General features: G+C 41.6%; 1 protein-coding gene across 3 annotated transcripts in view; it reads left to right on the top strand.

Moving 5' to 3' along the window:
- Positions 1-24,799, top strand: part of LOC129710594 (flotillin-2a-like) — a 102,410-nt gene that overhangs the window by 7,447 nt on the left and 70,164 nt on the right. For all 3 annotated transcript variants that reach the window (XM_055657714.1, XM_055657715.1, XM_055657716.1), the window contains exon 2: positions 22,672-22,753. In XM_055657714.1, the coding sequence (XP_055513689.1) occupies positions 22,672-22,753 (82 nt within the window). The remainder of the gene's footprint in view (positions 1-22,671; positions 22,754-24,799) is intronic.

The raw sequence follows: 24,799 nt of genomic DNA, 5'->3' as shown, positions 1-24,799 counted from the left end.
AAAATAAACAATTCATTCTTCCTGCATGTGTGGAAAGAGAAACAGAGTTAATGTTTGCGGTTGAAGCTGCTTTGTCAGATGAGAAAGAAAGAAAATAAGTTTGTTTTAAGTGGGGGGAGAATTGGATAAAACAAATGGGATACCTCGGAGGGCGAGGTCAGCATCGCTGTGGGGAAATTGTCGAGGTCATCTGAACGATAGAGCCAGTTGAGGGGGAAAAGATATAAATCAATGAAGATGAAAAGTTTCAAAATGCAGGGCTATGGGACCTGAACAGCTGATCAGGCTATGTTAAACGGAGAGAGAAGAAACTGGGTCAATATCTTTGATGGATGCCCTGGGAACTGGACTAATTAGTTAACAACAGCAGTAGATACATTTCTGATGGGGATTCTGAGGGATAAGATACATGCATTTGGGAAGGCAGGTTGATTTTAGGATTGATACCCCTGATTAGTGATGTGCCTCAGGAATCTGTGCTGGGCTCATTGCTGTTTATCATCTATATCAACGATTTGGAAGAGAATGTACAATGTATGATTAGTATGTTTGCAGATGACACCAGAATAGGTGGTATCATGGATGGTGAAGAAGTTATAGCAGGATCTTGATCAGCTGGGTGAGTGGGCCAAGGAATGGTAAAAGGAGTTTCACTCAGTTAAGTACGAGGTGTTGCATTTTGGGAAGATAAACCAAGATGGGGCCTTTTCAGTGGAGACCAGGAGGCCTTTACTTAGTCCCCCTCGTGTGGAGTCACTGGTAGGCATGGTGGTGTACGAGGCTTTTAGGTTAGGGCATTGAGTTGAAGATCCATGTTATTTTCCAGGGAATGGAGGGGTATCAATCATGCCTAGGCAGAAGGGATTAGTTTAATTTGGCATCATATTTGGTACAGACATTGTGAATCAAAAAGCCTGTACCTGTGCTGCACTGTTCTTTCCATTTAAAAATAGATATACTAGACATTGATGAGGCTGCATTTGGAGTATTGTTCTGTTTTGGCCACACTGCTGTGGGAAACATGCCATTAAGCTAGAAAGAGTGCAGACATGATTTGAGGATGCTGCCAGAATTCAAGGGACTGAGTTATCAGGAGAGGTTGGGCAGGCTATAACATTATTCATGGGAGCCTAGGAGATGAGGGAGAGTATAAAATTCAAAGGGGCATGGTTAGGGTGAATGCCCAGTCTTTTTCCCATTGTTGGGGAATTGGTATATATATGGATCACATTGTGTTTTTTTGATTTTTTTGTCTTTGGAGCGATTTCTGTCTTTAATTTGTGTACTGGTGATGTCCTTATTATTTATTTTACTCCAACTATATGTTTTTTCTCTTCTGTTAATTTCTGTAAGGTGCCCTTGAGACTTTGAAAGGCGCCCGAAAATAAAAATATTATTATTATTATGGGTCAAGCTGCCAGCGGAAATAGTGGGGCCAGGTATAATAACAGTATTTAAAAAATATTGATAAGAAAGATTTAATTGGCAATTTGTGCTAACGTAGATGGGCATCTAGGACGACATGGATGTGTTGGGCACAGTTGGACTGAAGGGCCTGTTTGGGTGCTTTGTGACTCTTACTATAAATAGCCACTCTAATAAAGACAGATTTATTTGGTGTGGTCCAGAAGGATTTGAGTTGTGTGAACTCCAAACTCAATTAAAGTAAAAACACTCAAGTTCTGGGTTTTACTTCCCTGTGCTTGGATAATTTGTGATCAAATTATTTATCTGTGGCAATTGCTGCAAGGCTGAAGTTGGCAAGTGAATGTAGTTTTAGTCTGCATCTGTCTTGGAGTAATAGCGTCTGCTCTCTATAAACGCCAGGTTTCAGTTATTTTGATTCAATGGTTTTTGAAAACTTTTGTATAATATTCTCCAATAGTCCACACAAAACTGACCAACATGGCCAAGAAGAGGAATCTTTCTTCCTAAGAGTGCACACATTTGAATTCAAAATGCAATGATTAAAAAAGTTATTGGCAGAATTTCCAGTATGAGCAATGTGGTTCATGTCACAATGAATGTTGCATTATAATGAGGATTCAAAGTCACAAGAATTACTGGATGATTACATCATGAAGGAGGCTTATTGAGTCCATATCACCTCTGTGCTGAAGCAATTCGGCTTTTCCCAATAGCCCCGCAGATTCTTTTCATTCAATTTTCTTAGCCAGTGACCTTCTGAATGCTACAATTATTATTATTTTTTTTTTTTAACAACTACTGGAAGTGTGTTACAAACTCTAATCAATGCCTTTGTCTATTTTTGTCTTGTCACATTCTAAATCAATCACTTTATTTTTTGCTCCCAAGATCTGGAGCTTCTGGGTTCAAATGTATGTACGGATATGATGTTCGGAACAGTATGAATGCTTCTTGAAGTGTGTCCCACCTTTTGAAGTAGCTCTGGCATGTCATGGAAGATCACTTGTGTGTAGGAAGGCTCCAACATTTTGTGTCTACCTTCGATTTAAACCAGCATCTCCAGTTCTTTCCTACACAAGGAATTGCAGATGCTGGTTTAAACCGAAGATAGCTTCAAAAAGCTGGAGTAACTCAGCGGGACAGGCAGCATTTCTTTGTAGTTGCAACTATGTAACACTTCATACATGTAGCAGGATTTAAAAGCTGTCAAAGAAGTTAAACTGCCCCCTGTAACATTCTTAATCTCAAACTCTGCAGCTAGAGCACTGCACTGAAGTTTTTAATTTTTTACCTTTTTATTAGAAAGTGAAAATGTTATTTTGCAAGTCTTTCAAAGGTGCAAAGTCACAACATTTGTATACATTTTGACTATGCGGAATTAAAGGGTGCATCCTGGGGAAAAAAAATCATTTGCGACATAGATTTCATTTTAATGGAATGTTCAGGCATGAAATGCCTCCACATATCTCATGGTGGATTGCAGGAAAGCCCATTTTCCTGAAGAAATAGAGGAAAGCCTCATCTCAAGAACTTGCAGCAAGGCAGAGTAAATGAGAGAAAGAGATGGTGCCAGGAATAGGGTGGTGGTGTCGCTCGGAAGCTGGTGTGTGTGTCATAAGACAAGAGTAACTAGTTTAAAGGAGGGTGAGAGATTTTTGGGGTGACAGCTGAGGGGTGGAATCCAAGTTTGGGGCCACATTACTGAAGACACAATTGCTGAAATCCTGAAGGACTGGGTTGTAGGAATTTGACATTCTTTAATCGTTTTCATTTATTTGTTGATGGATTGGATATTGCTGGTAACGCCAGTGTTTATTGTCCATCCCTAATTGCTTCTGAACCGAGGAAGCAGTTAAGAGCTAACCACAGTTCAGAGCTAATATCTAAGGGGTAAAAGAGTGGCATGAATGGGAAGCCCAGAAACAATGGAGAGTTAGAAAAATCAGAATGAATTGGGAAATGTACAACCAAGGAGGTGAGTACAATAATGGCAAGTAAGATCTGGTGTTGTGGGCATGCAACTACATTGGAATATGGGGAAACTGTGGGGAAAACAGTCAAAGGCAAGACTGGAGGTAGCAGTGGTGAGCAGAGGTAATGGTGGTGGGATCCCATAGAAATGAAAGAAAGCAATGTTTATGATACTTGGTATGTAGGGTTTGAAGCAGCAGGAGCACTGAAGCTGTGCTTGATCAGAGAGCTGACAATGTGGAAAGAATCAGAGGATGGATTGTATTTCTTGGCAGGAATAGAACTGAATCACAGCTGTTGCATTTTAAATGTCAGTTTAAAAATAATGAAGATTCAGGCGGGAGGATGTGCAGGTAGGGCAAGTCATTTAGTGTTTAGTAAAAGTATAGAGGAACAGAGTTGGAGGTTTGAAAATGGCTTTCAATTGAGGCCTGGATAACGAGATTCATAATTACTTTAAAGATTTTTTTGGTCTCTTTATACTTTTCTGTCTTCTAAACTAAATGCAACCTTAAAAATGGGGTAAGATTCCAATGCACAGCAATGCAAGAGGCTGCAAAGAGTGGTGGACTCAGCCCAATTCATCACAAGCAGAACCCTCTCATCCATTGAAAATGTCTACAAGAGGCACTGCCTCAACAAAGCAGATCTATCATCAGAGGTCTCTATCATCCAGGCTATGCTCTCTTCTTGCTGCTATTGTTAGGCAGGAGGTACAGAAGCGTGAAGTGCCGTAACATCAGGTTCAGGAGCAGCTATATTCCTACAGGTTCTTGAACCAACTTGCAAAAACACTACAAACCCACACTTGCATGGCCATGACTTGTTTTTTAGATGTGTTTTGCACTAATGTTTTGTTTCTTGTACAATTGTTTTATTTTCACTGTTTTGTATAATTTATGTTTTTGTGTGTTTATGTGCCTGGAATTCTGCTGTACCTATACCTCGTCATACTTGTGCTTATGACAATAAACTCAACGCCTGGGGCAGGAAATTCTCATTCCTTATTGTGAAATTTGCACTAATTTGTGTGGATGCAAAAATGTTGGTTGTGGTAGGCACACTGGAATGTAATCCAACAGGAAACGTATTTCAAAAGGAACAATGACGCTTTGAGATTGACTGAACCACACAGAACTTAAGTGGTAAATGAGCAAAAAACGAATCTCTAGAAGAAAGTGGATCAGGCAGCATGTGTGGAGGGAAATAGACAGAGAATGTTTCAGGACACAGTCGCCTTCAGGAGTAGTGTAAAAGGGAAATAGCTAGTAGTAAGTGGTGGGGCAAGAGGTGGATCCAAATAAGAATTGGTTAGTTGGCAAATATGTCAGGTGGGATGGAAATAATATCAAGGCTGGAGGTGATAAGTGGTGAAAGCAAAGGGCTACAGTTAGTAAGGTGCTCAAGTTTCCACTATCTGAAACATCTTGTCTCCATTTTAATATGAAGAGATTCTTGTCTCCATTTTAATGTGAAGAGATTCTCAAATTTGTTAAAATGGATGCTGTCAGGTGTGCTTACGAGTCTGCTCCATGTTTGTGATCATACTCTAAGCTGCCTTGACCCAAAGCTTTGCACTTTCTTTCTGACAGCAGCCTTTTCGACCAAGCTTTTGGTCATCTTTCGTAATATTTCAAAGTAGTTTGTTGTCAGCTTTTCAAGCTGCACCTGAGGATATTCTGTGGAAATGCCAATGATTCTAATTTGATCCATTAGAGTTAAAAAAAATTAAAAATTATTAATTAGACTAATTTTCAAGAAGAAACTTCTATACCCCAAGAACAATATGGGATGCTTCCAAGGGAATTAAGTAAATAAAGTAGACGCAATGCGAGGTAAGCATATGAGGAAGGGAGTAGAGAGTTGCACTGATAGGTTGAGTTGAAAGATCAGGAAAGGCCTGAATGGAGCTTAAATGACAGCATTGACTAGCTGGTCTGTATAGTTTGTTTCTGTTCTGTAGTTCTTATGTAATCTGCAGTCAAAATAGTCGAATCAAACCTGCCTAAATACATACATTTGTGTTACAGGGCTCATAGATGGCTGATAAGGTGAGACATGATGAAACTGAACTTTTTTCATAAACAGAAGTATCTAATTTGACCTTGAGCTAAACTTCAAACGTTAAACTCTCATCACCTTCATTGAAATAGTTTGGTGTTTCATGAGAGAAAATAATATTTAATGAGCCAACATGACGCTGTAGCAGTCACGGTGGGCAGCGATAGAGTTACTGCCTTACAGCTAATGCAGCGCTGGAGATCCAGGTTCGATCCCGACTACGGGTGTTGTCTGTACGGAGTTTTACGTTCTCCCCGTGATCTGCGTGGGTTTTCTCTGAGATCTTCGGTTTCCTCCCACACACCAAAGACATACAGGTTTGTAGGTTAATTGGCTTGGTAAATGTAAAAATTGTCCCTGATGGGTATCGGATAGTGTTAATGTGTGGGGTTCGCTGGCCGGCGTGGACTCGTGGACCCAGTGGCCTGTTTCGGCGCTGTATCTCTAAACTAAAACCTCCAGGTAATGAGATGAAAACTGCTTTATCAATTGTGGTTAAATTCTGTTAGATTGAAAATGTATGAATGTGGAGTACATTCATATTAAATCTCTTTTGGTGGTCATCTGTCCACGGGGTGGGGAGGGGGATAAATGGTGAGGTGTCCTTCTAGAGTCGCAGGTTTTAATTTCACTCAATGTCCTTGAAAGAGGTTTTACAATCTGGCACACTCAGCGATTTATTGATAAATACATAGATTATTGGATGTTATTCCAATTTATACTTCAACTTTTATTTCTCTTTTTAAAATATTACAATGTGATAAATTTTCTAGCGACAAAAAGCTTGAAAGGGTCACGGAAATGGGGCTGTGAAGAGCTTAAAGGAAAAAGAGAAAACAATACAAGTTTCAAGAGAGATATGCTGAATGCTAAACATAGATATTTCTGAAAAATTGGCAGGTGGAATATCAGACATGTAAGAAGGAACTGCAGATGCTGGTTTAAACCAGAGATAGACCCAAAATGCTGGAGTAAGTCCATAGATGCTGCCTGTCCCGCTGAGTTACTCCAGCTTTTTGTGTCTACCTTCGGAATATCAGACATGTTGTTTCAGTTTGTCGGGCTGTGGGCATTGGCCAGTCACTATCCTCCGATTGCTCTCGCGGTGTGTCTTATTTAGATCACAAAATATTTTCTTTGAATCGAGTGTTTACTGATTGAGCCTTGTTAAATTGGACGGATGAAATGTCTGATGAAGAGGAAAGGCAGGATTTCTTTTGGACTGAAATTTATTGGCTGCGATCTTAATGCCAGCTTTGGTTAAAGGGGTAGCTTCCTTGTTTCCAAGTCAGTTTCACCATAAATTAACTTTTCTTTGCATTTATTTGTGTAAATATTTTGTATTTGTACCCATTGTCCTGATTTTCCTCCTAGGAGAGGTAGGTAGCATTCTGTGATTTAAAAAAAATTCTACACAAAGCCCTTAGTCCAGATTTCCATTTCACTGTACTGAAGGAGTGCTGCAATCCCAGTGATGTTCTCTTTCAGATTAGACGTTGAATGAGTTGTCTTCTTAGATTAACATTTCGAATGCTAACGATGCGCAAGGATATTTTTCCTGGCTAATATTTATTGTTCAGCGACTAGTGGAAGATTGCAAATTTCTTATCCCATTTGATAGATATTTAAACAATGCCTCCATTTCAGAAGTATTCTCTGGTTACATAGAGAGAATAGAAAATACTCAGACATTCAGCAGATCAAGCAGTATCTGTGGAAAAATAAACTTGATATTTCAAGCCTGAAGACACCTGCACCTGAATTGTTAACTGTTTCTCTCTCAAATGATGCCTGACCTGTTCAGTGTTTCCATTTTATGTTTTACATTTTAGATTTCCAGCCTGTGCAGTTTTTGTTTTATTTTGATGTACTTTGCTAACCCCACATTGTAAAAGGCCTTGTTGTATGAACAGTGATAATTGTTGGACTAATTCTAATTTATCCTTTCTGTGGTCAATGAAAGAGGGCACTGGTGTTTTAAAAAAAAAAATAACACCACATTTAATGTGTGAGATTGTGCAGATATTTATCTGGTTATGGGACCAAGGTTTTTGAGGGGGAGAGGGAACTTTAATCTGCCAGCTGTTGGTACTCTCCAACTCGATGTCAGCAAAACAGAGGAAGTGGGTGGAGTACACGGCCCAGTCTGTATTAGTGCAAAAATGGAGATTGTCGAGAGGGCTTCCATTTCCTAGGAATCACCAACAATTTGTCCTGGTCCCACCACTACATTGATGTGATATCTCTGAAAGTACACCTTTACTTCCTCAAGGGTAAGCAAGTAAGAATGCATTGTGCTATCTGGGACATATGACAGTAAAACACTCTTGGCTCTCTTAAGTCTTGAAAGATTAATACCAAAAGCGACTCTGAATGTTGTTGCTAGTTTCAAACTTCTTAAATTTTACATGCGGTAACACCTCCCCCAATCTCCAGCCAAAACTAGCGCAGGTGACCCCTGTTCTACAGGGATAGGGTGATTGTTCCTAGAATACGCTCCATATTGTGATTTTTCATGACGTAGCGCAGCATCGTCTGTGATTCTTTACTTTTTTTCCAACTTTTCCAAAGAGCAAATTTTTATTCACAGTCGTAGAAATTCAAGATCAAGTTACATTTATTATCGCATGCACCAATTGGTGCAGTGAAATTTGAATTACCATACAGCCATACGAATAAAAAGAACACAACACACGATAGAATTTAACATGAACATCCCACAGAGTGGAATTAAGGTTTCCCACTGTGAGGGAAGGCAATAAAGTTCGGTCATCTTCCTCTTTGTTCACCTGTGGTCGGTGCCTTTGAGCCCTCCGCAGTCGCCGGATGATCGGAACTCCGACGTAAGAATGGAAGAACACTCTCATCGGCCTGGAGTTTCAGTATCGGCCACGTCTTACCGGAGACCGGGGCTCCCGAAGTCCACAGGCCAAGCTGGGCGGAGATTCAACACTGGCACCCTTGGCAGAGGATCCCAGGACTCCGCGATGTTAAAGTCAGCGCCGTGGCTAGAAGCTCCACAAACCACAGCTCCACGATGTTAAAGCAGCAGGCCCAACACTCCGGAGCCTCAACACGACGATCCCCAATTAAGGCATCTCCCACTCCGTGATGGTAAATCAGTGCTACGCCACTGCTGAAGCTCTGGCTTGTCTCCGGCAGGAAAGGCCGCGCCAGTCCAGATGGTAGGCCGCGAGGGGAGGGGGGGGGGTGAAGATGCAACTCGGAGAATAGATGTAACCTCGACCAGGAAGTGACTGAGAAACGGTTTCCCCCTTCCCCTCCCCACCTCCCTCACATTAATAAAACTAAGAAACCTCTAAAAACATACATAAACAGACTAATTAAATCCGATGCTACATTGGGTGAGGGGGGAGGGAGGGGAAAGGTATATCTCCATCTTTTCTTCTTCTTATTTCTCTCTGCTGCACCGCTTTGGTAGCTTTGGGGTCTTTTTCTCATTCTTTTCTGTTTCATCCCTTCATTTTTTCCTCTCTTTTCTTGCTTTCTCTTTGTAAAAAAATAAAAAAACAAATAAAATAAATATAAATAAATAAACAGACTAAAAATAACAAAAAAGGAGAAATGACAAACAAACTGCTGGCGAGGCTGCCGCACGCGGCACCACCCGATGACTGAAATACTAGTAGTGATTTGGGAATTCCTTAAGGGAGAACTTTCGTTGCCTGAACTGCTGTAAAGCTGGGGTTACTTGTGTGAATAAGCTTCACAGTTGCTTGTGATGCACTGAACTTGCTGGTCATAACAAAACTGAGTGGAAACGTATCCATACGGTGCGTAGTCAGTAAAATCCTCAGGCGTTCAAATACAGATTTTATTCTCTATGCAGAATGTTTTGAGATCTTGCACAACAGCACGATAATTAATCAGTTACAGGCCTGTCATTCGGAGTGGAACTAGTTTGTGGAAATGATTTAAGAATATTGCAAAACAAAAGTATTACATGCTGGAATATTGGCACAGATAGTTTTCTCTCCCTTATTGGCAGTGACTGTTGGAAAGAGGCACGACAAAGGAGTCAAAGGCTTTTATCTTACTTGGTCTCAGCCTGATATTCTATTTTTTTCCCTTCTATGAACAATTTGTAGAATAAAAGGAACTGCATGAATCCCTTCAAAAGCAATTAACATCATATGTTCTCTACAGTAAGGTTTTATGATGAATTATGCTTTTATTTCAACCCCATTGAACTGCATGTCATTCTGTAGACCACAGTGTACGTATTTTAAGGCTGGTCTGGTAGTTGACCTCAGAGAAACTGATGTTCGTTTGAGGCCAACTTTATTAGCTAGGAAGTGCAAATTTCAAAACCAAGATGTTTGAATCAGTCTTATGAAATACAGGCACTCCCCAGCTTGTGTAATGGTTGACATGTGGAAACTCGCACTTGTATGAACAATGGCTGGTCCCGTTTCCTGAATTATCTGTTATTGCAAAAGGAGAATGTCAAGGGCTTCCCGTCCTCTTCTTGATACGAAAGTGTTACCTGTGCTCATTACTCTTCAAGTTTAGGCCACTGTTGGTGTAACATTGGAAAGGCGAGTGAGAACGAGGGAGGCAGTGGAGAGTAATTCCTGGCTGAGTCACTGACATCTTCCACAAGGTGCATTGGCGAGTGCTCCTTCACCAGCTGCCGCACCATCCAGCTGGCATGGCGGTTGTTGCGGCTCACGTTGTAGCCCCTGGCTGACGGTGCTTTCTGCAGGCCACAGACGGGACGCTCTCAGTCACCATTGAACTTACCCCCCCCCCCCCCCTCCATTGCCACCTCCACCTCCTCACCTGGAGTTACCAAAATCACTTTTGACAGTGGTGGAAGGGAGACTGGCAAAGATATTGACGATTTTGGGGGAGAAGTAGGCAATAGAAGAGGGGGGAGCAGAAAAAGTGAAAGCCGCCAAGAAGAAACAGCAACCAGTGAGAGGGAAGGGAGTCGTGCGATTGTAAAGCTGGTCATGTCCCTGGTGGTGGTTCGAAGAAAGTGCTGTTGGCCCGGGCTACAACATGAGCCACAACAACAGCCGCGTCAACCGGATGTGCCACCAGTGCCGAGTTTTAAGATGAAATTACTCAAAATGCTGGAGGATATTCAGGGAACATCTCTGGAGAACATGGATTGGTGATGTTTCGGGTCAGGGCCCTTCTACAGACTCGAAGGATCCCGTCCAAAAATGTCACCGATCCATGTTCTCCAGAGGTGCTGTCTGACCCGCTGAGTTGCTCCAGCACTTCATATCATTTTGTGTATTAACCAGCATCTGCAGTACTTTGTTTTTATCTAGTTTTAAGGTGATTCTGACTAACATAAAATCGGATGTGCAAGGGTATACAGAACTTAATCCTTGTGCCTGTATTGCATATAGATGAAAATACGTTCAACAGGATGTTGAAGTGGTCAGTGGTAGGTAAAGTTGTCAGTTCTTGCAAGAATTTGGAATTAATTAATTATAGTAAAGGACTAAATTTGCTGCAATTTTATCAGATAAAAGCTAGTTGGAGCAGTTGGGTGGAGTGTCATTTAAGACTGGAACCCAAGTTCTCATTTTTCACGGTCATAAACCTAGAACAGTACAGCACAGGGATAGGCTTTTCGGCCCACAGTGCCAAACATGATGCCAACATAAACCAAACTCATCTGCCTTCACCTGATCCATATCCCTCCATATCCTGCATAATCCTCCATATCCTGCATAAGCCTATCTAAAAGTCTCTTAAATGCCACCATCATCTGCCTCCCTCACCAGCTTTCATGCACCCACCACTTTAAAAAAAAAAACACCTTGCACATCTTCTTTAAACTTTGCCACCCTCACCTTGAAGATGTGCCTTCTAGTCTTTGATATTTCCACTGCGGGTGAAAGGTTCTGACTGCCTACTCTTTCTCATTTCCTTTCAACACACCACTTAAGCACAGTCGCGTACCTTTGTTTCCACACATCTGTACCAGATCACAATCGTCGAAGCCCATGATCCCAGTTATATGTTAAAGCCCAAAGCACTGAATTTATTTAAGTTTGATCAACTCTACTTGCGCATAGCACTGTGGCAGTGAAACACACAGCAGTATTAAGGGATGTTAAGCTTGAGCATTTCAATTACCGTGGGCGGCTGTCTGAATACCCCAGCTTGTACATTGTTGAATTCATCTGGTAAGGGAGGTTTTATGAGGAGGAGATAATTGGCAGATTCATTATCTCCTCTGATGTGAGAGGAGAAAAGGCTGCTGTATCTGCAGGCCAACTGGCAATTTCTTTCATCCCCCGCCACATTTGTAATTATATGAAAGCAGCAGAACAGATGAAGTGTGGGAGGGTAGTTGGCACATATCTGCTGTTCTTGTCTGTCTTGGTATGGAGGACTCGGGCTTCGTGCATTGCTCCATTGCAATTAGTGGAAGCTGCACTGTCATTCTCTAAACACCTTTTATGTACTCGGCTCCCAAACTGTTGGTAGTGTGAGAACAACGAAAAATGAAGGGAGTCAAATGTTCTTTAAGAACAAAAAGCATAGCCTCGTTGGGAATCAGACTCCAGCTATCAACCTTATCTATGCCCATCGTAATTTTATATCACCTCATTCGCTCGAGACAATTGCACTCAGCGTCTTATCTCCTAACTCATAGTCCTCATAACTAAACTCAAAGCCCTCCAATTCATGCAAAATCCATGTGAATCTTTTCTGCACTCTATTGAAGAATCACATCTTTTTAGCGTTTTTTGAAACAATCCCTTGCAGCATGAAGAGGCTTAAGAAGGAATCCCTTGCAACAGATGCTGGAAAAATCTGGAAGGTACACAAAAATGCTGGAGAAACTCAGCGGGTGCAGCAGCATCTATGGAGCGAAGGAGATAGGGAACGTTTCGGGCCAAAACCCTCGGTTTCGGCACGAAACGTTGCCTATCTCCGCTCAATTGATGCTGCTGCACCCGCTGAGTTTTTCCAGCATTTTTGTGTACCTTGCAGCATGAGTTATTGAGTGCTGCTTAAAGAGTTCAAAATTTGAGGCGGACTGGACAATCAAGGTAGATTATCAAGTGCGGGTTACTAAATGGCAGGAATGGATTTTCTACATAACATGTTTCAAACCAATGTGTAAGAAAGTACTGCAGATGCTGGTTTAAATCGAAGGTAGATACAAAATGCTGGAGTAATTCAGCAGGACAGGCAGAATCTCTGGAGAGAAACAATGGGTGACGTTTCGGGTCAAGACCCTTCTTCAGCCTGAAGAAGCGTCTCGACCCGAAACGTCACTCATGTTTCACACCATCCACTGTATTTAAACCTCAGCATGGGTGACAAAGCTGTCCAAATAAATCAAGTCAGGTTTATTGTCACATGCATAAGCACAGTGAAGTGCAGGCACAATTAAAATCTTGCTTGCAGCGGCATCACAGGTACATGGACTCAATTAACGCACAAAAACAGAAATGTGTTAAATGATTGTTAACTGAGATCACTCTCAAATACAGTCAATTTTTTTTTTTTTTTAAGTTCAGGCACAGTTTTAATTTGAGTTTTACTTGTTTATACATTAAATTTGCTTGTTTATAAAACTCGCCCTGCTCATTCTGTTGCAACAAAGTAGGCTCATTGATTGGAACCTTTGAAATGTTCTCAGTGGGGCACTCAACCACACAGATGAAAAGTTCAAAGCTCAGTAAGTTTGGATTGATATCAGCTAACTAAAATGGAACCTTTGTTAAACAGGGCCAAGTAATAAATGTGCAGTACAGAGCTATGCCCAGGAATATGGGGTTCCTGGTAAACTTTTGGATGAAATGCAAGATGGGGATGTGTAGAAGAGTTAAACTAGGGCGTTCCAGAATTCTTTGCCTCTGTCAATTGCCATTTGAGTCACAGTCACACAACATGGAAACACATCTTTCAGCCCACCAAATGCACACACCATTCATTGACCACAGACATGCACAAATCCTTTTTTATTCACTCCATATTCTCATTAACTCTTCCAGATTCTACCCCTCAAATTCACATTGAGGCCAATTAACCTCGCATGTCTTTTCGCGATTTGGGAGGGAATCCCTGTGCAATTTCCACACAATTGGCACCCAAAGTTAGGAGTGAACCCAGGACTCTGACATACAAAACAGTCAATTCAGGATGTGAGCTGAGGGATATCTCTATATGAAAGTACATCCCCCAAGAATGGTGAAGTCGGTCGTGGAACAATAGTTATGGAGATCTCTTGCTTTTCTATGAGTAATCCTTTACATGAACTTATGAACTACATCTTTTCTTTTGCTTTGGAGCACTCATTAAATGCAGTCTTAAGATATTTGGTTAAAATTTAAAGATAATTTCATTTTGTTGGTCCCTATTTTCTATTTCATTACTTGACCTATTTAACATATTAAACGTCAGAAACATAAAAAATAGAAGCTTAAATAGGGTATTCATTCTTTTACGTCTGCTCCATCATTAAATATGACTGATCTTCTATCTCAATGCTACATTATGGTCGTCTTTTGCGCCTGGAAATCTACCTATCTGTTCCTGAAATATATTCATTAACTTAGTCTCCAGGCTCTATGGTGGTTAATTCCACAACAAAAAGCAGTGCTGGAGGATGTCAGCTGGTCAGACACCATCTCAGGAAGGATATGGACATTGATGTTTCTGTAGAGACCCTTCCTCAGGACTGTAATTCGTTGAATTGCCGAGATTCGCCATCCTCTGAATGGAGAAATTTATCTTTACCTCATTGGATTCTTGCTTTGCATCCTGAGCATGTGTACATGCACAGGCTAACATACCATTTGTCTTCCTAACAGTGTGTAGTACCTGCCTATATGACGGATGTACCTGTTCTTTCGAGTCTCTTTGTATGTTTCCTCATTTATCAATATATAAATAAAATTCTACCGTTCTGCTCTTCCTACCCAATTGAACAACCACACTTTGTCACGTTATACCTGCCGTATATAAAAGCCGTCGCCAGGTCACAAATGGGTTGTCTTTTTACAGACATCCATAAATCCATTTTGCCACTTGATATGATAACAATAGTTATACGGTATGACAATGACTGGAACCAAAAGCGCAAATGATTGATAAGGAAAAACATTTATTGGAAGTGGAGAGAGAGATTAGTTCTGATGTTCATTTGAACAAACATGCAAGTGCATTGGACTTCTGAATTTATTAATATTATAGGCACTTGTTTGTATATAAGGGTGACCCCAAGTCAGGTGTTTGTACAGCCACAAGGATGGCTTGTACTTACAAAATGTGTCTAAATACCTTGAAGCCTCTTCATCCTCCTCACAACATATAATCCCAGCCAAACAAAAGACAAAATGATTGAGTAGGTCAGGCAGCATCGCTGGGGAACATGGATGTTTCCGGTTGGGGATGTTTCTTCAGGGGGAGCAAACTGGAAATGTGGTGGGGATGGTACAAAGCCAGGCAAGTACATGTGGATGCAGGTGAGAGGGTTTTAATTGGCAGATGAGTGGAAGGAAGACAAAAGGTTATGAGATAAGGAGAGAAGTGAGAAATACAAAGCCAAAGGAAGGGGGTGGAGGGAAGCGGAAAGGGGGTTGGATAGTGGCATAAATAGGTGGGGGCATGTAGAAGAGGGGGGGGTGAGAAAAAAAAAGTTGTAAGCTACTGAAGTGGAATATGAGGTGCTGTTCCTACAATTTGCGTGTAGCCACACTATGGCAATGGAAAGGTATGGAATGGAAAGAGTTAAAAATAGTTAGGAACCTGGAGATCCAGCAGGCCTTTGCAGACCAAGCATAAGGTTTGGTGATGGTACACAAAAAGGCTGTAGAAACTCAGCAGGTGCAGCAGCATCTCTGGTCCATTGATGCTGCTGCATAGATGCTGCTGCACCCGCTGAGTTTCTCCAGCTTTTTTGTATACTTTCGATTTTCCAGCATCTGCAGTTCCTTCTTAAACACATAAGGTTTGGTGACAGTCGCCTCTTCTATACTTGGTACCTCCAATATAAAGTAGCAATGTTACAAAATTTTGAGATTTTAAAAATCAAGTCTGCAATTTATCCCATCAGATAAAGCATAACAATAAGTTTAATTTGACACCAAATTCACTTTCATATCTCAAGTATTAAAATAGTTATGGACATTTTCATACTCGGAAATTAGCATCTTGTTCCCTATTGATTTTCAATGGACATTACAAAAAAGCTGTGATCTTGGATAATCAAAAGCCCATTTCTTAAGGAAAGATTAACATTTTTAAATAGCCTAAGTGTCCAAAGATTTTATTCACAAATAATTCACAATATAACATGTTTTTTATATCTAATTTACATTAATTTATAGGCCAAATGGAAGGAATTTAGTGTTCAATTGCTGTAAATAAATGCCCATTTAAATCAGCTTTCTAGTGGGTTCATGTGAACGCGCTGGTTTAGAACGTTGACATCGCGCTGGATTAGTGCCCTCAAATGCCGAGAAAAATACTGCGGGATATAAAAAGCCCAAAATGAACTACTCGCTATAGATAACTTGATATATAGGGTTATATATATGCCCCATGTAATGTAAAAATAAGGTACATACCTTTAATTGTTTGCTTTATAAAACCCTGGGGCTGCGAGAGGTTGCGGAATGAGACAGTAATTTTAAACTATTAGAACTATATTATCGAGGCCTATAAAACTAATAATACCTTTTGCGACCGGGTCTTGAAGCGATTTTTCGTTAATGATTTACTAGGCTGAACATCTGCGATTAGTACAGCCTAGTAAAAATCGCGTTTTAAACCCGCCCCCTCCAAACAGCGCCAAAATCGCGGACCTGGCTGTGGGCAGATTCCCAATGGCGATTCAGGTAGGTTTTGTAACATACCTATATAAAGGAGGCCAAATTGGGAGCACCAAACCCAATAGTTGATGTCTTCTATAACCCGCTGCCTCCCACAATTATCTGGGCTACACCTTCTTCCATACTGCCTCTTATAAAAACGGACTATCATGCCTGACTTTCAATTTCTCCATCACTGCTGCTTTTGAACCCAAGATGAAGCTTTCCACTCAAAATGTCCTCATTGTTTAGTAAATGTTGTTATCCCCCTACTGTCATAGATAGATCCCTCGCCCATGTCCTCTGCATCCTGTATTTCTACTCTCGTTTCCCCCCTCCCCGAGGATAGAATTTCCCTGGTCTATGCCTTTTACCCCATCAGTCTGCATCCGACACATCATTCTCCAACATTTCCGCCACCTTCAATGTGATCTCGGCACCAGTCACACCTTCCCGTCCCCACCTATTTCTGCAGAGGCCACTCCCTTTGCAACTCCTTGGTTCAGTCATTCCTTCCCACCCAAACCACCCCATCCCAACAACCCATCCCAACGTTTCGGGTTGAGACCCTACTTCAGACTGATGTTGGGGTGGGCGGGAAAAAGAAAGGAAGAGGCGGAGACAATAGGCTATGTGGGGGAGGGGAAGGAGGAAGAAAGCAAGGACTACCTGAAATTGGAGAAGTCAATGTTCATCCCGTTGGGGTGTAAACTACCCAAGTGAAATACGAGGTGGTGTTCCTCCAATTTGCGCTGGGCCTCACTCTGGTAATGGAGGAGGCCCTGGACAGAAAGGTCAGATTCAGAATGGGAGGGGGAGTTGAAGTGTTGGGGAACCGGGAGATCAGGTTGGTTAGTACAGACTAAACTTCGCACTACCCCATTCCCTTCTACCTCCATCCCTTTGTCTGTCTTCACACTTTGAGCCTCGTCTCCTTATCTTGTAGCCTTTCAACTTCTTCCCATCTCTGGCCTTTGTCAACTCATCTGCCTATCAAAACCACTTCACCTGAATGCACGTCTCACTTGCCTGGCCTCGTCCTGCCCTCAGCTTTCTTTCTCCTACTACAATAAGCCTATAACAACTTTCTACCCTGACTACAATCAGTCTGAAGAAGATCCAGGCCGAAATGTTGCCTATCCATGTTCCGCAGAGACACTGTCCTGACTCGCTGAGTTCCTCCCGCAGTTTGTATTTTGCTTATAAATATTACATTCAGTTTGATTAGACAATAGGTGCAGGAGTAGGCCATTTGGCCCTTCGAGCCAGCACCGCCATTCAATGTGATTATGGCTGATCATCCCCAATCAGTACCCCGTTCCCGCCTTCTCCCCATATCCCTTGACTCCGCTATATTTAAGAGCCCTATCTAGCTCTCTCTTGAAAGCATCCAGAGAACCTGCCTCCACCGCCCTCTGAGGCAGAGAATTCCACCAATGTTTGCCCTTTGCTCCATCTATTGTACTCAAGTACTTGGCACATTTTCCTCTAGCTGTAACACTACAGTCTGCACTCTGGTATTGTCTCTGCACTACCTGTTATACTTGTATATGTGGCTTGGCTGTACTCGTGTACTAGTCCGGTTTGACAACGCTTTTCACCGTATCTTCGTACACGTGACAATAATAAACCCATAGCAATTGACAAATCATATCAGCCACAGTAGAAATCACTTTAAAAATCCCTACCAAGAAAAAGTTAAATTGGCCGTTCGGAGAGTGCTTCAGAATTGACTGCAAAGCCAACACTGGCACCAACCCCTCCTCCCGAAGCCACACAAACAAACACAAATCTTCTTCCTCGTTCCCTTATCTGAATCATTGAAGTGCACTGTGAATAGATATTAATATTACAAAACCAATAATGTTTTAAGATAAGCTTTCTGCACATATCAAATTGCAAGGGACCAAACAATGACCTGTAGATTTAAAAATAGATGCTACATGTGTGAATAGAAACACAGATTCCTCAGTCCAATATCTGCTTTAGAATAAAGTATCTTGAAGGTGTCAGTTCTATAAATTTGGTGAACAAGTGGGCACCATTACACCCAGCAGCTAACTGGCTAAAATGCCAATTTTCTCTGCAAGTTAATGTTCAATTTTTTTGCATTTATCCAATGTATCAGCTCATCAAAGATAAGCTGCAAGGAATGTATATTTAGACACAAAATGCTAGAGTAACTCAGCAGGACAGGCAGCATCTCCAGCGTTTTGTGTCTAACTGATTCAAACCAGCATCTGCAGTTCCTTCATACACATTTTGTCTGCTCCATTGCGAAATTGACTCAAGGTATATCTACCTTGAAGAAGTACGTTCCTTCTCTTCTGAGATGCTGCCTGTCCTGCTGTTACTACAGCATTTTAAACCAGCATCTGAAGTTCCTTCATACACAGGATTGTATATTTGTCTGACTATCCAACGCCACTGTTGGATGTGAAAATGTCTCCAATGATGGGGAGTCGGGGGCGCCGAGGGAGTTGAGGAGAGAGGAGGAGGCGGTGGAGGCGGCACCACCCCGCCTCAGGCTGGCCCAGCACTGGATAAGGGAGCAATGGTGAAGAAGAGGCGCCGGCAGCGACAACAACCGGCTCAGCCGCAGCCCCAGCCAGTGCAGCTGCCCAAGAAGGCCCACTGTCACCGAGCGCGTCTTGTTGGTGGCGGCATCCAGCAAGCAAGCAGAGGCGCGGCATCTCGCTGGCCGTGCTATCGGTTGTTTACGCTTGTGATCACGTGGCTGACTGGGAGCTGTGGCTCGCTGCTGCCGTTGCCGAGCATCACGAGAAAGTAGCGTACCGCATATCGCTAGCCTGGGAAAAGATCAAAATTCGAAGTACGGTTTCTTTTGAATGTGTATCGCTTTTGCACCATCGTAAAGTCGAAATATCGTAAGTCGAAGCATCGTAAGTCGAGGAGCATCTGTAATATTGCTTGAACAATTCTTTCTTCCAACTCTAGCCTCTTGTACATTCTCCATTTCACTTGCTTCACTATTAGCAAATGTTATTCATCTACCGAGACCATGAGTTTTGTCTTAATCTCCACACCTCTACCTCCCTGTGGCTTTCAAATTTCATCTTAAAATCCAAGCCCAGCCCCTTGATCAAGCTTGAATTTGTTCTGGTTTATTTTGAATGAGTTCTTTCCTATTTAGTGCCTTGTGATGTTTTCTTATAATAAGCATACTATATAGGTTGATATCCCTTTGTCGAGATTCACTTGGATAATGCAATGATTTCCATCTCAGTGGGCTGATCTACTTCAGTAATGCAGCCGTGCCCATAAAACCCATGGCTTTGATTGTAAATGGTTTGAAGCCACAAACGTCTGTCTGTTGTCCGACAAAGTAATTTTCATATTGTGATCTCATCTGTTAGCTTGAAAGTGTTCAAAGATAGCTGCTCAAATCTGGTCAAGTTACGAGTTTTCCAGGAGCAACTGAAAGTTTGTTGTAGGCGTATGTATTCTGGGAATTGTATACATGTCTTAACTAGGTTGGCAAACAGATACAAATCTTTCCCATTTGGAATCTCCTTTGCAATGTGTAAATGATGGGTAGCTTAAATTTCAGGATGGAAGAGGCACAGTTCCAAAAACATATTTTTGATCACTTATGTAACTGGAGGAGCGGTTGCAATTTTCTTTTTGTCAAACTGGGAATTATGAGCTCAATGTTTTGTTTCTTGGTACCAGTATGTTAGTTTTGAGTCGGGTTCACCATTTATTCACTCTATTCTAATTCTCCTTTTCGATTTCTGTATTCCAATCGTCATCTGATGTCCTGAATCCATCTCGCTGTCGAGATGCTCTGTCATAATAAGGTAATTGTGTCACCCATAATGAACAATAATAAGAATATAGACTGAGTAATTGTGAAGGAATCACGGATCGGTGTCAGATGTGTTGTACAGGAATTCACTAGCAGCAGTTTGATGGAATATTGGTACGAAATATTCCTCTGAATTTTTAATTATGCAAATGCTCTAAAAGCATTTACTGAGTTGCATGCATCAGCAATGGCTTCATAACACTAATTACACAAACATGAGATCAACCTTTCTAAAATGTAGACAAGGAAATGAATAGATAGGGCGAACGCAGTCTTTTTCCCCAGTATAGGGGCATCAAGGACATGAGGGGATAGATTTAAGGTGATAGATTAAATATGGACCTGAGGGGCAACCTTTTCACGCAGAGGGTGTTGCAGGGCTCTCACTTTTTTGTTGGCAGCCGGGCAGCTGGGCAACCTAGGCAGCTTTTTAGGTTGCCAAATGATGGGTCAGGTGGTCATTTAAGACGGCTTGCATGACGCATGCGATAATGTGCTCGGACGAAGTGTGGAATTACCAGTCGGAATTATGCTCAATGAAGCATTCATATATTATTTCTGCTTCAAATAAAGTCACAAACCATATTCACCAATCAAGACATGATATGTACCATAATGACATGCAGCAAAATTATAATACAGTATCTCAACGTTTTACACATGGCAATGAATGCAATTTCTATTATTTCTTTCCACTTTCAAACAAAAATATGGTTGGATTATTCAGGGTATGATCAACCTGTGTCAATAAATCCTGGACCATGGTAACATATATGCTTAACCATGCACACTACAGATTGATACAAGCATGTTTTCTGTGAAGGACCGAAAATTATCATGACATGGCCATAGCATGGGCCGTTATTGCTATTGGTACAGAAACACTCTCGCTTCCCACATAATTATTCCTCAACAAAATATACAGGTTGCAAGGACATTTCTAAAGGCATTTTATGATAATAGCTGCTAAAACCGACTATACCCGTCCAACAGGTTAAACATTACACTAACTGACAAGAGATGGCCAAAGGACATAACTGCAGCAAATGTTCTTTTGGTAATATGTTTAAAGGTGTCAAAATGCCACATCACCGGACCTTCAGATTAGATTATGTTTCCATCATTCCCAATTCTGAATTAACGTTAAAATTTCAACTGAAATATCTCCTGATGTATATGACTGACTGTAGAAGTAAAACCTGGATAAATCCAACGTTTCATTGTGAATGTTGCTTATTAAATAACTACAGTACTGGTACTCCATATTAAGAGCATTGATGTGGCGTTAAAATGAATTCTGTAATAACGTGTCAATGGTAGCAGTGACAATCGAACACTGCGGTTTTAATGTTTCATGTGTTCACGATTTAATTAATCCATCTTTATGGATTAAAACAAACAATGAGGGGAGCAGTGCAGAATGGATGGGAAGGGGGGTCAATACAGGATGAATTGGGGGACCAGTGTAGGATGGATGGGGGGTTGCATGAGCATCAATGTGAGGTGGATAGGGAGATCAGTGCAGGATGAATAGATGGGGAGGGAAGCACAGGGGATGTCAGTGAGGACAGAATAGAGGCGGGAATGGGGATCAGTGTGGGATGGAGAGGAGGGGTCCCAGGATAAGGGGGGTGGAGGGGGACGTACAAGAGAGAGGGGGGGGCGGGTGGGTGGGGAGGATGGAAGGTCAGCATTCCTCAGACATCACCGGCCTTGGCTGTCCTTGTCCACCGCCAAATGCCGCCGCTAAAGGGGGAGGCAGTAGGGGTCTCCTCGCCACTGCCTCCCCTCCTCCGCCAGCCAACAGGAAGGTGCGGGGCCGAGCGGTGCAGGTGCGTCAGACGGCAGAAGGGGGCCTCCCCCCTCCCCCCTCCCCCCTTCCTCCCTCCTGCGGCCCTCGATGTGCGGGAGAGTTTGTTTTGAAAGCAGTTATCGCCGTTGGCGGAGTGGCAAGCAGCGGTCACTATCAGGGCGGGTGGGGTGTGGGAGGAGGTGGAGCCACTGCTGGTGTGCGGACCCGTCATTCGCTCCGACCCTCCGTTACCCCGCACCTAGTATCTTTCCCAACACTACAGCCGTCGCCGCCGCAGACACGAAACGTCACTTATTCCTTTTCTCCAGAGATGCTGCCTGATCCGCTGAGTTACTCCAGTTTTTCATGTCTCTGCATTTAGGTTGCCCGGCGGCACTTTAGGTAGCCATTGGCACCCGGCCATCTGCTAATTTCGAGTCCTGTGTTGGGTATATGGAACAGAACTTCTCTATCAAGTTTGGAGTTTAGAATACTTGTTCAAAGAGGCCAAATGGGTGGCATTGGTGTTTTTTTTACATAGAATATATTAACTTGATGACACAAGATGGTACAGTGATTTCTTGTATGCATTTATGAACACTTTGTTTTTGAAATTAAAAGATAGATGGCATATGAACCTTGATCATATGGCACTGTTCCTTTGCTATATTAGTATATTGGTTCACACCAGGTTTTACAGTGGGTTGTTGACGGTGGTGCAAGGTTTCTTTTGAAAATGGTTCAACATTGTAATTATGTCATTTCTTCATTTCTAGGTGGCTGCTGTGGATCAGATCATAAGCAATATGTCATTGGGGGATGGGCCTGGGCCTGGTGGTGCGTCTCGCAGGCACAGAGGTGAGATAGGCAAGGGCACTCTCTCTCTCTACTCCCTTTTCCTCTTTTTCTTCCTCACCAAGGTATGAGAAGCTGTGTAAATTAATATTTGATGGGAATAACATGCAAGGTGTCACCTTGCACCCAGTGTCGCTGATTGCCTGTGGTAAATGGGCAGAGCTGCCAGCCTCCCTATTTTTCAGAAAATATGATTTGTATTTCAATGCATTTTACATTTTCTATCACGAGTGAATTTTAAATTACAGTGAATGTAAGTTTTATTTGTTTATATTCAGTATATGATGACACGTTACCAAGGGCTAGGTTTGTACTAGTCTTTCTCTGCAATAAATTGTTTTTGCCTGCTGTGAATATCTTTGCTAATATAATTTTTATTTTCAATAATTTTCTTCTATATTGTCTTTTTAACTAAAAATGTCGTGTCCATAGAAGGATATGGTGAGAAGCTCAATAAGGTAACGTGTACGGGGAAAATAACTATTCCAAAATGAAGAAACTTGAGCATTGACACAGCATATCCAGAATCTGTCCATTTTCTTGAGTGGTATGGCAAATTTATTTAAATAACTTAAATTTACATGTATTTAAATAGTGTATTTAAAGGGCGATACTGTGGCGCAACTGTAGAGCTGTTGCCTCACAGCGCCGTGGACACTGGTTCGATCCTGATCCCCGGTGATCTCTTTGTGGACTTCTTGTTTTCCCTGTGATCACATAGTTTTTCTCCAGGTGCTCTGGTTTTTTCCCAAATCAAAGATATCAGGGTTTGTAAGTTAATTGGCTTCTGTAAATTGCCCGTCATGTGTAGGGAGTAATTGGGAAAGTGGAGTAATATAGACCGAGTGAATGGGTGATCGATGAAGGGCCTGTTTCCCTGCTGTATCGCTAACACTAATCCTGTCCATTTCCTTGAATGGTTTGGGAGGTATATTTAAATAACTAAAATATCTTTAATTTTAATATAATGAGCTCTGGTGTTATTAATAGCAGTAAATTGTTTGTATTTCCAGTTTTTCGATTAACTTCAGGATTAAATGATAGGGCACAAATTCAAAAGCGGAAGAAATAATGGAGAGAGTGAAGACAGTATGTGTACAAATAACTGATCACAAGTGTAAGCTGACTTGGTCACTTAACATTTTGCTTATGTCATTCTTGGAAATGTTCTGGCAGTGCTTGGGTCTGGGAACCTGCTTTCACAAATAAGAGATAAAATAAACTTACCCTTTCATTGTTTTTTTAATTTATTTGGGAGGGATAAGTGGATCTAAAGTTGCACACACTCAACAAAACTGTTATTGATCAGCTGCTGTGTGTTGATGGAAATAATTTTATTTTAATTTAAAAAAAAAAAACTACCTATAAACACCTTGAAGTAATGTTTTTGGTATGATAGTGGAAAGTGAATTTGCTCTTTGCAAGGATGCAACTCCTTCACTTTTCACTGCCGTATTGAATGTCCTAATCACATGTGCTGAACAGTTTCCAAATAGCTTAAACTGGTTTTGTTTTTAATTCCCTGCACTGGATGGCAATTTACAGAAATCCATTCTCCAGTCATAAATATTCTTGAGCCATTTGGTTCACTGCCAATTCTGAGGAAACATAAAGGAACTTACTGCTCTACTTGTCTCATGGCCTTTGTATGCTTTGTTGCAAAGCTTTTTTGATGTTCTCTGCATTTGAGGGTCTTATCACTGCTGCAGTTTTGGTGTTGCCCCACCAAAAAAATGACAAGTAGTTTACCAATTCTTCCATAAGTGTATTCAAAAATTACCAATGTACTTGGGAATTGGTCCATGTCAGTGTATTGCTGCCTTTGACTCTCCTTTAATTTTCCTCAATTGCTTCGGTCAACATGGACACCTGTTTCCATCTCCCTCAAATTCTTGAGCCTCAACCCATCCCCGTTGGACTAGGTTCAACATTCTGGGTGCTCTTTTGGTTGAAGAAGTTTTGCTTGAATTTCCTTTTGGATTTATCTTGCATTGATGGTGCATTGCTTAGTTCTGCTCTTCCCCATTGGGGAAATCTCTCTATCTAGTC

This window comes from Leucoraja erinacea, chromosome 28 (genome assembly GCF_028641065.1).
Source record: "Leucoraja erinacea ecotype New England chromosome 28, Leri_hhj_1, whole genome shotgun sequence".
NCBI classification, from domain to species: Eukaryota; Metazoa; Chordata; class Chondrichthyes; order Rajiformes; family Rajidae; genus Leucoraja; species Leucoraja erinaceus.
The sequence above is the reverse complement of the archived record's forward strand: the minus strand, read 5'-3'. Positions and strand labels throughout refer to the sequence as shown.